This window comes from Macrotis lagotis, chromosome 1 (genome assembly GCF_037893015.1).
Source record: "Macrotis lagotis isolate mMagLag1 chromosome 1, bilby.v1.9.chrom.fasta, whole genome shotgun sequence".
Lineage (NCBI taxonomy): Eukaryota > Metazoa > Chordata > Mammalia > Peramelemorphia > Peramelidae > Macrotis > Macrotis lagotis.
In genome coordinates, this window is record NC_133658.1 from 65,694,722 (window position 1) to 65,709,623 (window position 14,902).

The 14,902-nt window shown below is 36.3% G+C and overlaps 1 protein-coding gene across 2 annotated transcripts; it reads right to left on the reverse strand.

The window, feature by feature from the left end:
- Positions 1-8,602: 8,602 nt before the first annotated feature.
- Positions 8,603-8,890, reverse strand: LOC141513490 (small ubiquitin-related modifier 2-like). Of its 2 annotated transcripts, XM_074223364.1 has the most exons (2): positions 8,737-8,890; positions 8,603-8,679 (listed from the first exon to the last, which is right to left on the reverse strand). In XM_074223364.1, exons 1-2 carry the CDS (start codon positions 8,888-8,890, stop codon positions 8,603-8,605), a joined length of 231 nt encoding a protein of 76 aa, XP_074079465.1. The 2 variants fall into 2 exon arrangements, with proteins under 2 accessions (XP_074079465.1, XP_074079455.1); XM_074223354.1 differs by having other exon boundaries at positions 8,603-8,890.
- Positions 8,891-14,902: the final 6,012 nt, after the last annotated feature.

Here is a 14,902-nt window from a genome sequence, read left to right on the forward strand (position 1 = left end):
GAGGAAACATCACGTTCATCTTCTCCCATCAATCACTAACTGAGTGGGTTCAGTAACTACTAGTCCTCAGTTCTATGATGGAAGGATGCATTGTTTATGATCTCTTGGAAAATCATGCTAATTTGGCATTTTTCTAAGTAATTCTTAAACAATATAGAATTCAGAGGAAGAAGGAATTACCTACATTTATTATCTGGGGATTATGTAGATTATCTAGATCTCTGTTTACTTAGGGAAAAATTTGAAGACTTAAACCTTGAAGTGAATTCTTCAGAGTTAAATAGGTGGTAAGTAGAGGACTTGAGATTAGAGATGAACTGGATCCAGATTCAATATTCTTTCTGCTATGTCTTGATGCTAAATAATCATTCTGAGCTTATAAAATTGGGCTTTTTTATCTTCATAAGCCCTTAAAGTATGTTTCAAATGAATATTTTTAAAATTTTCGAAATGATAGTTGTTGACATTTCCTTGCCTTTCTTTTTTTCAGTTATTTTCATTTGATGATTTGCAAAATATTTTTAAGAGTAAAATTCTGCTTATAAGAACTTATATTCACTGAGTTGGAAATGTCATGCCTGCTGTGCCCACAGCCTCCACTCCACCTGACCTTGGTGGTGCATTCAGCCACCCACATTGTAGTGGGGAAATTAAAGATTAAATCTGAGCTTTCAAATATCCTGTTGGGCATCTTGGGGAACATGTTATGATAGTGTATCAGATGCTTTTGGTCAAAGAGAAGGAAGGCTTTTAGAAATTTGTTCATTGTGTAAATTTTTTTCTTCCACGGAAAAACTAGAAAAAATAATAACCTTTGTACTCTTTGGAGTTTTGTCTGTTACTTTTCTAAGAGATACTGTCGAATGGAAGTAATTATTTCCTTTCCCTTAAATGTCCCACCAGGCACCGTGAGCAGATAGCACTGTCTGCTACCCCGCAAAACAAATCTTGTACCTGAAACCAAAAGGGAATGGCGTTATGGCTCAGTCTATAAAATGTGTGAGATAGTTGGTCAGAGCATGGAGGTGATAGAGAATTCTCTGTATGTGTGAGAGGGTAAAAATCAAGACTGTAATAAGAATAAGAAATCACTTTTCTATAACACATTAAAGTACAAAAAAAAGAGAGATCCCTATTATCACTCTGAGGTATACTAGGCATGTATTATTACATTCATTTTATAGTTGAGGAAACTATTAAGCTAAGTAATTTATTTATCTAGTAAATCTCAGATTGACTCTATTAACAAAAACAGAGTAATAGAAGAGCATTTCCTCCCATGCTCCGCCCAGGTCATCTATTCAATTTTAAGCAAAAGATTTTATAATGGCTTTTGACAAATGATGGAGCCTATAAAAGAGGATGACCAATAATCTATGAAGCTAAGATGGTTATAAAAACAGATTGCAAAGCAAGTCTACCCCCAAAATGGTTGAAGGAACTGGATGTGTTGGGGCAAGAGAAGAGAAAACTTAGTAGGAACAATCAAATATATGAAATGCTACTCATGAGATTTGTTCTTCTTGGTCCCCAAAGGCAGAACTAAAAAATGGGAGGGTGTTGTTATTTGTTCTTCTTCCCAAAGAGGACCGATGCAGTCATGGGGGGTATCTTGACTTGCATGTGAATTGGATTAAAGTGAGATAGAATTGCACAAAATTTTCAACATAACTCCCTCTTCCATAGTCATCAAAGTCCAGTTTCAAGATAAAAATTAAGATGGCTTGTGATGACCCAGAATGCAGTGAATAATCTTCAGTTCCATGGATGGGGAGAGGTTAGATTTGGTGAGATGAAAAGAGCAATTTTCCTAATAAGCATAACTGGGCAAATCAGAGATAAGAAGTCTCATAATGTTTTAAGTTATCCATTATTGGAGGTAGAATCCAGATGGCCATCTGCTAGATAATAGGTCTACAAAATAAAAAAAATCAAGCAGGTCCGAGTCTTAATATATCTATAACTATCTATCTATCTATATGTATTCTACTGGGGAATGACCAAGTCAATGTTGACCAAACTTCCTTCAAGACTTCAGCAATATATAATTTTCTCCATCTCTGTTCACATGCATGTATATACTAATTTGCATGTATGCTTGCTTATGTTTCTTTACATATATTTATGTACCATATAAATTTGTTTTATGTGCACATGGCATGTGCAATATATATCTACATATATGCATATACTTAACAGTACATGCATGTGTCCATAGCTGCACACTTATATATGGATAGTCCTATTAATGTAAATATAAATATAGATATAGATTCAGATATGTAAATCAAGGGTAGTCTTCTTTGTAGAAACTAGACAAAATCCAATCACATGGTAGTCCCATGCTAGTTCCCAGGTAGGAATCATCCATAGTTTCTAGTTTGTCTTCAGTGTTATCCATCTTGGACATATAAATATAGGATCTTTCCCTCTAAATTGCAGGGCTTCTTCCAGAACCACCATTTAAGTAGATTGCCTAGGTTAGTCATTTCTTCATTTCCCACCAGGCTATAATTTGTTCACCGTCACTTTCCATGCAAAGGACTTTGTTTTCTCTATCTTCCCTTTTTCAGATTCTTTTTATGTATTGTCTTCCCTATTCAAATGTAAAGCTTCTTCAGAAAAGGGATAATATTTATTTTTATTTTGTTGAACTCCTATTACTTAGCCCAGAGTACATGTTTAATAAATGCTTCTTGACTGACTTCTGGGCAGAGAAATAGAGCCCCCCCCTTCTTTTATGTCCTATAGGGTATATATTTTGAAGAGTCCCTCCATATACAGGGAGACCCAGGGCTAGGTATGGTAAGGAAATGGTATCCTATTCTCATCCTTAAACCTTTATTTATATCTCCACCACTTAGCACAATACTCATACATAATTAGCACTATGCCAGTCACTATGCTAAGGTACTAGTTAAGCATCAATTTGTTCCTATATAAAAGAACAGAAGTGATATTTGGCCTATCTTCCTCTGAGATTTGAAGGAAAGGAAGAAAAGCAGAAAAGGAAAGAAAGAACAGCAACAAGAACAAGAAAAAAGATGATGATAGCAATAATAAGCATATCTTAACTTCATTACGATGATAAGAATGAGATGATGATGATCATATTAATAATAATAATAAGATAGGATTTGGGACTAGACCTGGGATTTTACTGGGATTTTCCTAGGTCAGGAAACTCCTCCAATTTGTAGTCTTGGAATATTTTCTAGAGCAACAAATGCTTACGTGATTTGTGCAAAGTCAACTATTGTTTCAGAGGTATAATTTGAATCTAGGTCTTTCTGACTTGGAGGCCAAATCTCTTTCCATTCAGTCATGCTGCTGCATCTCACTGATGAAAACAAGAAATTATGTTTACACAGTGCTTTAAAGTTTGGAATGTCCTTTACATGTAAGGTTTTATAGACTGTGGAGAGGTAAATCCTTGGTCAATTGATCAACTGAAAGGTATAATGACAATATGAATAATGCTGGCTATTTAAATGCTCATGAATGAGTAAGAGGATAGAACACCTGCTAACGTGTGAGTATCAGAAACTATGCCAGTTGACGGAAAAGACTATAGAAGTAAACAGGGGGGCTTGACTATTTCATGTTTTGGCAAGTACATACTTTGTCTTCTTGAAAAACAATATCATGAAGGATTGATTTCATTCCATGGGACCAAGAACTATATTTCTCTCTCATTTTATTTGTTTTCATTTTTGAAAATAATTTTAGTTTAATTTTTGAACTTAACAATTATCAATATATTTCAAAATAAAAAGTACAGAAAAGAATGAAAAAATGTGAACACCATTTTTCCAATTGATATTTTATTTTTCTAATTACATGTTTTGAAGTTTTTTAACATTCATTCACTTGCATTTGCATATTTTTAAGTCACATAATTTCCTTCCACCATTCCTTTTCACCCTCCTTCTCTTGGCAGTGAACAATCAGGTGAATATTGTACATACAGATTTATGTTTAGCATGTTTGTAGATTAGTCATTTTTGTTAGGAGGAATTAGGAGTAAAGGAAAAGAAAGCAAGCCATGAGATGGGAAAGAAATACATAAGAGGAATTTTTAAAAGGTAAATGAAGTGGGGGTGGAACCAATATGGCAGGGTGAAAGCAGGAATTCCTGGAAACTTGTTCCTCAAAATACTGCAAAACCCATAAAATTATGACTCTAGCCAAAATCTAGAGGGGCAGAACCCAAAGGAAGACTTAGTGATACAATTTCCCAGTCTAAGACAACTTACAAGATCAGCAGGAAAGGTCTGTTTCAATGGGACCAGGGGTTGGATAAAAAGCCTCAGTCACAGTGCAGTGCAGCCCAGGTATCACAGGGAACAGCTTGAAGGGGTAGTGAAAGAACACTGCCACAGCAGAGTGAGTGCAGAGTGAATGCAGAGCAAGGGCTGGCCTCAGAGCAGCCCTGTGGTAAGAACCTGCAGTGGGAATTGGGGAAGCCAGCCTGCACCTCCAGAATGTGGTCCACAGACAGTAAGGGGGTTGGGAATGATGGAAGAAATCTCTTCTCTCCCTGATGTGGGACTCTGCTGTTTGTCCACATTCAGATCCAGGTTGTAGTTTGGGCTTCCACACCACCCTAGCTAAGCAGGGACTAGCCTCAATGCTTCAGGGTAGAGGGAAGCACCTGTGATCATCCACATTTCAAAGCAGAGGCAAGAGAGCAGTCAGAGCCTCTCTATAAGACCTTGGAGGAGTTAAGGTCCCAGTGGGGTGGCCCAAAAAAATCCCTCAAAGCCTTGGAAGTACGGTAAATCAGTCATAGACTGAGGAAATGAGCAAACAAAAGAAAATGATGAATCTGACCGTAGAAAATTACTTTAGTCCCATGGAAGATTCAGAAGATGACAAACTCAAAACTTCTGTACCTAAAACCTCCAAGAGGAATAGAAAATGGGCTCAAGCTATGGATAAGCTCAAAAAAGACTTTGAAAAGCAATTAAGGAAGGTAGAGGAAAAATTGGGAGGAGAAATGAGAGTGATGCTGATAAATCATGAAAACCAAGTCAACGACTTGGTGAAAGAAATACAAAAAATGCTGAAGAAAATATGTTAAAAAGCAGTATAGGCCAAATGGAAAAAAGCACCACAAAAGACAAATGAGGAAAAGAATGCCTTAAAAAGCAGAATTGGCCAGCTGTAAAAGTTGATTTAAAAAGCTCTCTGAAGAAAATAACTCCTTTAAATGCAGAATGGAACTAAAGGAAACTGATGACTTTGTGAGAAATCAGGAATAAACAAAACTATTCCAACAAAAGCCCAAAATTAGAAGAAAATTGGAATTTTCTCATTGGAAAAACAACTGACTGCAAAAACTGATCCAAGAGAGATAATTTAAAAATTATTGGGCTACCTGAAAGTCATGACAAGGAAAAGAACCTAGACTTCATTTTCTAAGAAATAATACAGCAAAATTGCCCTGAGATCCTAGAAGCAGAGGGTAGAAATTGAGAGAATTCATTGATCACCTCCTGAAAGAGATCCCAAAAGAAAAACTTCCAGGAATATTATAACCAAATTCCCAAACTCCCAAGTCAAAGAGAAAATACTAAAAGCTGCCAGAAACAAACAATTCAACTACTGTGGCTCTATAGTCAGGAATACACAGGATCTGGCAGTATCTTCATTAAGAACTCTTAGGGCTTGGAATATGATATTCTGGAAGGCAAATGATCTTGGAATACAACTGAGAATCAACTACCCAGCAAACCTGAATATCCTCTTTCAGGGGAAAAGATGGATTTTCAATGAAACAGAGGACTCTCAGAGTTTCCTATTGAAACAAGTAGAGGTGAACAGAAAGTTTGATCTACAAGTAAAGGACTCAGGTGAGCCATAGAGGGGGTGGATGAGAAGGACTAATTATGAGGAACTTAATGATGTTGAACTGCTTGTATTCTTGGATGGGAAGAAGATACTGATAACTCATATCAACTTTCTCATTTATAAGAGCAGTTAGAAGATGCTATAGACAAGGCACAGGAAGGAGCTAAATATAATGGTATAATATAGTAAAAAGATGGTGTCAATGGGTGATAAAGGAAGGTACTGGGAGGAGGAGAAAGGAGAGGAAGAAGGGGCTAAGATATATCACATAAGAGTCAAGGAAAAAGTTTTTATAATGGCGTAGAATGGGGGAAGGCAAGAGGGAATAAGTGAGCCTTCATTCTCATCAGAAATGGCTCAGAGAGGAAATAACATATACACATAATAGAGTGTATAGAAGTCTATCTTAGCCTAGAGAAAAATGATAAAAAAGGGATGGGATGAGGGGTAATGGGGGGGAAGGGAAAGTGGGGAGTAGGTGATAGAAGAGAGGGAAGATTGTGGGAGACGGTACTCACATTCAATACACTTCTGAACAGGGAGAGGGTAACAGGAGAGAATAGAAAAAAATGATAGTGGAATGGAATGGAGTGGAGGGAAATACAACTAGTAATGGCAATTGAGGGAAAAATAATGAAAAAAATGAATGAAGTGTTCATTCAGATTCTGTAGGGTTTTGTTTGTTTTGTTTTGTTTTTCTTTCTCTAGGAATAGCATTGTCCATAGTCTATTTATTAGAGTTGTCTTAGCTGTCTGAACTGCTGAGTGGAATTGCATCCATCAAGCTTGTAAAATGTTCTCTTGGTTCTTCTCCCTTCCCTCAGCTTCAATACTTTGTTCCATGTTTCTCTAGAGTCTGACCATTCATGGTTTCATATAGAATAATAGTATTCCATAACATTTATATAGCATAACACGTTCAGCCATTCCCCAGTTGATTGGCATCCCCTAAATTTCCAATTCTTTGCTACTACAAAAAAGAACTACTATGAATATTTTGGAACATGTATTTTTCTGTGGGAACACAGGCTACTCTAATGGAACGCCACCTGGACAGTCTCAGGGGCTGGCATGCTGCCCTGAGAGATAAGGTGTGTTGGAGTTCTTGGGAGTTGGACATTCCTCCCTATAGCCCAAGGGCACAAGACACAGCTGTGTTTTACCACCTCCCCCCTAAAGTACTCCCTTATCTTGTAATGCAAGATGTTGCATGTGCACCATGCTTGTATACCTCCCCCATTACCTCATTCTTCTTTGTTCTACTCCGGAATACCCAACAGTATATATGTAGAAGCTAAGCCGTAATAAAATTGAGCTGGAGGCATAAGGCAGTGGTGGCTTGACTCCTTATTCTCAGCTCCCCTCCGGGAGGGAGGTCATTGCTGTGGGCCTCAAGGTGAAGCAAGCCATATTTTTCCTATTTTTTTATGATTTTTTTCTGGACATCAATCTAGTATTGGTATTTCTGGGTCAAAGGGTATGAGCAGTTTTATTGCTATTTGGGCATAGTTCCATATTGCTATCCAGAATGGTTGGATAAGTTCACAATGTATCAATGTCCCAATCCTCCCACAACCTTTCCAAAATTGTTTTCCCTTTTTATCATTTTAGCCAATCTGGTAAGTGTGAAGTGTAACCTCAAAGTTGTTTTAATTTGCATTTCTCCTGAATACCATTTTACTTTTCTAACACAGTCCTTAAACCAGTGACAGTGACTATAGAGAGTTGAAAAAAGTCATGACGAGCAATTGTCCTCTCTCCTTCAAGCCCCCAGATAGGACTCTTCTACCAGGGCAACTGATGAGAAGCAATTTTATCTCCATTTAAAGACCTGAAGTGACCCTGAACTCAGGTAGCCTATTTCTTTGCATGGAAGGGATTAAGTATTTTTATTTTACCTGTAATGTGGTGGGCATTGTACTAAGAATTTTACAAATATTTTCTCTTTTGATTCTCACAATGGTGTAGGTAGATTTTTATTTTTCTTTCTATTTTATAATTTAGGAAACTGAGGTAAATAGCAATTACATGACTTGTTCATCTAATGAGCATGTAAATTCTGATTTAATCTCAGCTTCTCCAAGTTCAGTGCTCTACCTACTGCAATATCAAATGTCTGTTTCTGTTTTCATTTTTAAAAATTTTTTTTATTTGAAAGAAGAAGTTTATTTAAACAACAAGATGTTTGGCTTGGAAGGGAAAACTATCTAGGATCAATTTCTTTATAGTAATTTATCCCTACTGAGAGACAGAGATTGCCTTATATGTAACAGCTACGTACAAAAAAGTTATAAAATCGTCCTTGGTTTTACAATGATAAAAGAAAAACATTGAAATTATCCAATCAAACAAGGTATGCAGGGATTTTTTTTGTGGTTTTTTTTTTTGTTGTTGTTAAACAGTGAGAGCAAAATAACTTACTGGAATATAAAGATAAAAGTTGAATGAGCATACCACTAATGGAGAAAAGGGATATTTTCACAGAACCAGTTTGTTTTTCCCCTCCCCATCTCTATTTGATGTTGATCAAAACATACCATCGGCCATTTAGTTTAAAAAAAAATTACGCATTATGCCTGTGCACATACACCAGTTACTTTATGTACAATAAAGGAATGGGGGAAGGGAATCAAAGAGAAAACTATACTGCAGTAGTCAGGATGTGGATGAACCAAATCTTGGTTTTCTAATTGTGAATGATTGTTTTCCTTGGGAGCACAGTTCTGGAGTACAGTTGCAGGTTCTCTTTTTAGTAAACACCTCCTGTCTGCTGCTGGAATACATCAACTGTATCTTCATTCTCCATTTCCAACTGTGCAGGTGTGTCTGGTTCATTGATTGGTTGCCCATCAAATCGGAATCTGATCTGCCTCATTGACAAACCCTGTCGTTCACAATAGGCTTTCATTAGTTTAGTAAGTGGTGTGTGCCTCTTAATCTTAAATTGCACCACTGAACCATCTTGCCCTGCCACCTTCAAATTAATGTGGTCGTTGTTTTCAGTCTTGACTCCTTCCTTTGGCTTTTCGTCGGCCATGGCAAGTCCGGGGTCTCCTCAGCCACCGCTTCACAAAAGAGGCACCAGGAGGGTCCTCTCAAAGGGAACGGGGGAGAAGCAGCAGCGGCAGGAGCAGGAGCAGCGGTGGGAGGAGGAGGATGGTGGTGATGGTGAGGAGGATGAAGAGAAGAAGGAGGAGGCCAAAGAGGAGGAGGAGGAGGAGGAAGAGGAGAGGAGGAAGAGGAGAGGAGGACGAGGAGCTGTTTTCATTTTTGAACAACTCTGATTTGAAGGAAACTTTTTCTCTTACTGAGTTAAAATTACTTTTCTCTTTCCCACTCATGACTTCTAGATCTACCCCATGGAACTGTAGTAGACAATTTTAGTTCATTTTTTAGGTGAAAATTGTTAATAAGGCAAAAAACTCCAACAGATGTCCAGGTAGTTTAATCCTCACACCTCTACTATATCTCGATTATGCGTCAGTTTTATTTTCCTTTGTCCCTGAAATAAGGAACAACATTCTCACCAGGAATAGTCATTGCCCACATGATAAAAACTAGCATTATTGGTAATAGTAGTTCTGCCAAGGATTCTTCCTAAGTTGTCTTTTGGATATGTTCTTGGCCAGCTTTTCTAATGCACACCAATCTCCATGTTGAAAGGTTATCAATGTAAGTTGCTTATATCTAGAAGAATGGATATTAATGCTAGAAGGGAAAGGAGAGTTTACTGAACCCAACTCCTTGATTTATGGAAGAGGAAACTGAGATCTAGTGGGGTTTTTCTTCAAACCATTCCCCGTTCTTAACAATTCCATTACTATGAAGGCCATCCCTATCATTCTGGTCACTGTGGCTCTTGACTTAGGTGTCACCCTCACTTCCTCACTTTCTCACATAGGGAGTGGAGGGACTGCAATCAGCTTGAACTGATTCGAAGTAAGATTGTAAAATTTTCAGTGTGAGTATTTACATTTTGGAAATTGGCAAATGCTTCAAATGAAGATTTGTTTATTCTAGTATACGTACTGGATCAGTAGAACCAGCAAAAAAATAGAATGAAACAATCTTTTAGCCTAGAAACTTTTTAGAAACTTGGAAGATCAGCAAGAAATGTCCATTTAATTTGAATAAAAGGAAACACAGATCAGAACTGGAAGCATTCCAACAAGCAGCAGCAGCAAAAAACAAAACAAAACAGAAACAAAAACAACAAAAAAAAAAACCCAACAAAAAAACACCACACATCTCAGCAGAACATTGGGAGATCTAAGTCCCAGTGCACTGCAGCAGGTAGACACCAGCACCGAGACCCCTCCTGTGCCTCAGCATAGCCAGGGGAATGGTAGACTCCTGCTACAAGAACTACTAAGTGCTTCAGGATAGCCTGGGGCAGATGACTGAGCACCATGTGCTTTAGTGTAGGGGATATGCAATGGAGAATGCAATGGGAAAATGCTGAAATACTCCACTGAACTCAATACATGCTAGACACATTAGACTAGAACTTCAGTTCAGTACCAGGTGAATTGTCAGATTCCATGGCATCCAGAAGCACAAGCCATCCATGCTCTGTTCTATCAGAGAAGCACCTGACATATTGGTCCCCCAGAGCCCTTAGAGTAACATCCGTGCAGCACCTGGGTCTGCAGACCATGGTACAAAAAATTCTGAGACAGTGCCCCTTCTATTCAGGAAGCAGAACTCAAATTTAAAGGAAAGGATAAAAACCAAAAAAAAAGATAATTAAAAAACAACAAAAAATAATCTAGCATAGAAAGTTGTTTTGGTAACAGGGAAGATCAAGATAAATTCAGAAGAGGATAACAAGGTCAAAACAGCTATGGGCAAAATGGTCCCAAGCTCAGAAAGGACTCATGGAAGAGCTCAACAAGAAGCTTAATAATCATTTAAGAGGGGTAGCAAGGTGATGCAGTGGATTGAGCACTGGCACTGGAGTCCATAGGACATGAGTTCAAATTTGACCTCAGATATTTAAAATTACCTAGCTGTATGACCTTGGGCAAGTCACTTAATCCCATTGCCTTTCAAAATAACCCAGAAAATAATCGCATAAGAGAGGCAGAAAGAAAACTGGGAAAAGAAATGAGAGTGATAAAAGAGATTTGTGTAAAAGAGTCAACAACTTGGAAAGAGAAATGAATTTTTTTTAATTGTAAAGATTTTATTTATGTTGAGTTTTCCAATTTTTCTGCTAATCTTACTTCCCTCCCCCCCCACCCCCCACAGAAGGCAATTTGCCAGTCTTTACATTCTTTCCATGGTATACATTGATCCAAATTGAATGTGATGAGAGAGAAATCATATCCTTAAGGAAGAAACATAAAGTATAAGAGATAGCAAGATCAGACAATAAGATATCAGTTTTTTCCCTAAATTAAAGGTGATAGTCTTTGGTCTTTGTTCAAACTCCACAATTCTTTCTCTGGATAAGATGGTATTCTCCATTGCAGACAACTCCAAATTGTCCCTTATTGTTGCACTGATGGAATGAAAGAATCTATCAGGTCCAATGATCATTGCCCCCATGTTGGTTTAGGGTGTACAGTGTTTTTCTGGTTCTGCTCATTTCACTGAGCATCAGTTCACCCAAATCCCTCCAGGCTTCCCTGAATTCCCATCCCTCTTGGTTTCTATAATATTACTTTTTTATGTCTAAATTCTGTATCCATTTTGATCTTATCTTGGTATAGTTTGTGAGGTGTTCTAATCTAAGTTTCTTCCATACTAACTTCCAATTTTCCCAGAAGTTTTTATCAAAGAGAGAGTTTTTATTCCAATTGTTTGACCCTTTGGGTTTATCAAACAGCAGATTAATATAATCGTTTCCTGCTATTGTATGTAGTCTATTCTACTGACTCACCACTGTATTTCTTAGCCAATTCCAGACAGTTTTGATGACTGATGCTTTATAATATAATTTTAGATCAGGTAGGTTAAGTCACCATCTTTTGCATTTTTTTCATTGAATACCTGGAAATTCTTGACTTTTTATTTCTCCATATGCATTTACTAAGAACTTTTTCTAACCCATTAAGGTAATTTTTTGGAATTTTGATTGGTAGGGCACAAAACAGATAGTTTGGTTTTGGTAGAACTGTCATTTTTCTTATATTAGTTAGACATATCCATGAGAAGTTGATGTTTGCCCAGTTATTTAAATCTGATTTAATTTGTGTGAGAAGTATTTTGTAATTGTTTTCAAAAAGTTATGAACCTGCCTTGGCAAATAGATTCCCAGGTATTTTATACTGTCTGAGGTTACATCGAATGGGATTTCTCTTTCTAGCTCTTCATGCTGTAGCTTGCTAGTCATATAAAGAAAAGTTGAGGATTTATGAGGGTTCATTTTATATCCTGCAACTTTGCTAAAATTGCTAATTGTTTTCAGTAGTTTTTTTAGATGATTTCTTGGGATTCTCTAGGTATACCATTATGTCATCTACAAAGAGTGAGAGTTTTGTCTCTTCCTTCCCAATTCTAATTCCTTCAATTTCTTTTTCTTCTCTAACTGCTGAAGCTAACATTTCTAATATGATATTGAATAGTAGTTGTGATAATGGGCATCATTATTTCACACTTGATCTTATTAGGAATGCTTCTTGCCTCTCCTCATTGAATATAATGCTTGTTGATGGTTTCATAAAGATAATGCTTATTATTACAAGAAACAGTCCATTTATTCCTACACTCTCTAGTGTTTTTGGTAGGAATGGGTGTTGTATTTTGCCAAAACGCTTTTTTCAGCATCTATTGATATGATCATATAATTTCTGATAGGTTTGTTGTTGATATAATGGATTATACTAACAGTTTTCCTAATATTTAACCAACCCTGCATTCCTGGGATAAATTCTTATTGGTCATTGCATATTATCCTAGTGATAACTTGTTGTAATTGTTTTGCTAAGATTTTATTTAAGATTTTTGCATCTATATTCATCATCATTTTTTTCTCTGTTTTATCTCTTTTTGCTTTAGGTATCAGAACCACATTGGTGACATAGAAAGAATTAGGCAGAGTTCCATCTTCCCCTATTTTTCCAAAGAGTTTATATATAATTGGAACCAATTGTTCCTTAAATGTTTGGAAGAATTGACTTGTGAATCTATCAGGCCCTGGAGATTTTTTCTTAGGGAGTTCAATGATGGCTTGCTGAATTTCTTTTTCTGAGATAGGGTTGTTTAGGTATTTAATCTCCTCTTCATTTAACCTGGGCAACTTATATTTTTTAAAAATATTTGTCCATTACACTTAGATTGTCAGATTTATTGGCATAGAGTTTGGTAAAATAATTCTGAATTATTACTTTAATTCCCTCCTCATTGGTGGTTACTTCACCTTTTTCATTTATGATGCTAGCAATTTGGTTTTCTTATTTCTTTTTTCAATCAAATTGACAAGAGTTTTATCAATTTTATATTTTTTTTTCATAAACCCACTCTTGGTTTAATTTATTAATTAAATTTTTTTGCTTTCAATTTTTATTAATTTCTTCTTTAATTTTTCAAATTTCTAATTTAGTATTTAATTGGGGGTTTTTAATTTGTTCTTTCTCTAATTTTTTTAGTTACGTATTTAGTTCATTGATTTCTTCTTTTGTCTAATTTATTCATGTAAAAATTTCAAGGCATAATATATCCCCTGTCACTTTGAATGAATTCCATAGGTTTTGGTATGTTCTTTCATTATTATTGTCATCTAGGATAAAATAATTCTTTCTATAATTTGTTGTTTGATCTACTCATTCTTTAAAATGAGGTTATTCAGTTTCCAATTATTTCTGGGTCTATAGCTCCCTGGCCCAATATTGCATATGATTTTTATTGATTTGTGATCTGAGAAAGATGTATTCACTATTCCTGCCTTTCTGCAATTAATTATTAGGTTTTTATGCCCAGTACATGGTCAAATTTTGTATAAATGCCATGTACTGCAGAGAAAAAGGTATATTCCTTTCCATCCCCATTCAGTTTCCTCCATAAGTCAATCATGTCTAGGTTTTCTAACAATCTATTTACCTCCTTAACTTCCTTCTTGTTTATTTTATGGTTAGATTTTTTAAAATCTGAAAGTGATAGGTTAAGGTCTCCCTCCAGTAGAGTTTTGCATTCTTTGTTTTCCTGTTACTCCTTCAACTTCTCCTCTAAGAATTTTGATACTATACTATTTGGTGCATACATATTTAGTATAGAAATTACTTTACGTTATATGCTACCTTTTAGGAAGATATAGTTTCCTTCCTTATCTCTTTTAATGAGATCTATTTTTGCAGCTACTTTGTCTGAGATAAGGATTGCTGTCCTGGCTTTTTTCACTTCAATGAAGCAAAATATTTTTTGCTCTAACCTTTTACCTTTACTCTTTATGTATCTCTCTGCTTCAAATGAGTTTCTTGTAAGCAGCACTCTGCTATTTGCTTATGTTTTAAGTGAGAGTTCATCCCATTCACATTAAAAGTTATAATCAATAACTCTTTATTGCTCTTCATGCTATCTTCCCTCTGTTTGTATTCCCCACTTGGTTCCCTTTATACATATTCCCCAGTATTTTGTTTCTGAATACCACCCCCTTCAGTGTGTTTGCCCTCCTATATCCAACCCCTACCCTTTCTTTCCCCTTTCTTTCCCCTTTCCCTTTTTCCATTTTCCCTTCTGTTCCTTCTGTCATACCCCTTTTTTCTCCCCCTCCCTGTCTCTATCCCCCCTCCTCTTTTCCCTTTTTAATACTTGAAAGGTAAGATTTTTTTTTTAAGTTTACTGAATATGTATATAAGTTAACTTTAACCCAAGTCTGATGAGAGGAAGATTCAGGTGTTTCTCATCTCCTCCATTTTCCCCTTCTATTATCGCAGGTCTTTTGTAGTTCTTAATGTAATGAGATTTTCCCCATTCAATAACCCTTCCTCCTCCTGTCTCCTTCCTATCCCTCTTTTAAGGAGGAAATGTTTTTATATCATTCTATCTGAGTCCTAGAAAATCCTGAGTATCTATCACTTCTGGCTAAGTATATTGTCTCTAATAGAAT

Excerpts from the sequence above, each read along its gene's own strand:
- LOC141513490 (XM_074223354.1), bottom strand. The coding sequence starts at position 8,890 with ATGGCCGACGAAAAGCCAAAGGAAGGAGTCAAGACTGAAAACAACGAC.